Here is a 1,320-nt window from a genome sequence, read left to right on the forward strand (position 1 = left end):
ACGCAGACTGAAGAGTCCCTTTCTACTCTCCTTTTAAATATTAGCCCTTCTGTATTTCTTTTCTTTGTTAGATATTCTGGAGTTAGATACTGTAGACATTCAGAAGCTTGTGATCATGAGATTCCGGGTTTTGGGAAATGTTATTAGTTTCGAGAGTTGTTATTGTGTATGCCAAGCGGCACTTTAAAATACTATTTTATTTCACTATTTCAGTTTTTAATTATTTCTTCAACAAATTGGTTTATTTTCCGCATTGTTAGGCTTATCTAGTCGTAGAGACTAGTTACCGTCACGATGGTTCACGGAGGGTGAACCGGGGTCGTGACACGTACGTACCTCGGTGAAGAGGATCAAGTCATTTCGTAGTTCGAAATGGGTGAGTTTTTTTTATGTCCTAACTTTTTCCTAGGCCGCCTCTTTCAAGGTTTTCAACCTAGTAGACTTTTTTTTGGGACCTTGCACAGTTTATACTCTTGCAGGCCAGGAGTAACATGCAGTTTATGCTCATGCGTTAAGAAGCGCATTTGTTTTCTTCAAGGGTAGTATCTCTTCAAGAATTTCCCATTGATGGGGCCAATCTACAAACCTTCTGAGTCAACTATCTTGTAAGCGCCACTTGAGTATATCTCTTGTACAACATACTGTCCATCCCACTTAGCAGAGAATTTGCCTCTAGATCAACGAGAGGTAATAATAGGACTTTTGACCACAAGAACTTGGTCACCCACTTGGAAAGATCTAAGGCTCATTTTTTTGTTAAAAGATCCAGACAGGCGAGCTTGATAACATTCAAGGTTTTGTTGATCTTGTAGCCTCTTTTCATCAAGTGCTTCCAATTCTTCAAGGCATAACCGAGCATTTTCTTCATCAGCGAGTCCTTCTTTAATGGCAAACCGCAACGATGGAATTTGACGCTCAAGTGGAAGGACTGTTTCAACTCCATAAACAAATGAATAAGGAGTCGCTTGCGTTGGTGTGTGATATGTGGTCCTGTATGCCCAAAGAGCTTCTTCCATTCTCTCATGCCAATCTCTCTTAGACTTAGAGAAAACCTTTTTCAACAAGTTGCAGAGCATCTTGTTAAATGCAGCAACATAATACATGAAGGAATTGCGTTGTTTGAAGCCAAAAAGATCACATATCTTATTCATCAACTTGTTATCAAATGGCTTGCCATTGTTCGTTGTTGGTACCCAATTTTTCCCATAATAGTTTCCAAACTATGTCTGGGCATCAATTAGTATTTTTCATACAATTTCTGTATTTTTAAAAATATTTTAATTAATTTCTCCCAGTATTTTATTTATAAAACAATCACTG

At 38.1% G+C, this 1,320-nt stretch overlaps 1 protein-coding gene across 1 annotated transcript; it reads right to left on the reverse strand.

Annotated features, from left to right (window-relative positions):
* Positions 1-677: 677 nt before the first annotated feature.
* On the reverse strand, positions 678-1,151 carry LOC138889877 (uncharacterized). The gene has a single exon (XM_070173216.1). It carries the CDS (start codon positions 1,149-1,151, stop codon positions 678-680), a length of 474 nt encoding a protein of 157 aa, XP_070029317.1.
* Positions 1,152-1,320: the final 169 nt, after the last annotated feature.

This window comes from Nicotiana sylvestris, chromosome 4 (genome assembly GCF_000393655.2).
Source record: "Nicotiana sylvestris chromosome 4, ASM39365v2, whole genome shotgun sequence".
Taxonomy (NCBI): domain Eukaryota; kingdom Viridiplantae; phylum Streptophyta; class Magnoliopsida; order Solanales; family Solanaceae; genus Nicotiana; species Nicotiana sylvestris.

Coding starts and splice junctions, on each gene's coding strand:
- LOC138889877 (XM_070173216.1), bottom strand. CDS start 1,151: ATGAATAAGATATGTGATCTTTTTGGCTTCAAACAACGCAATTCCTTC.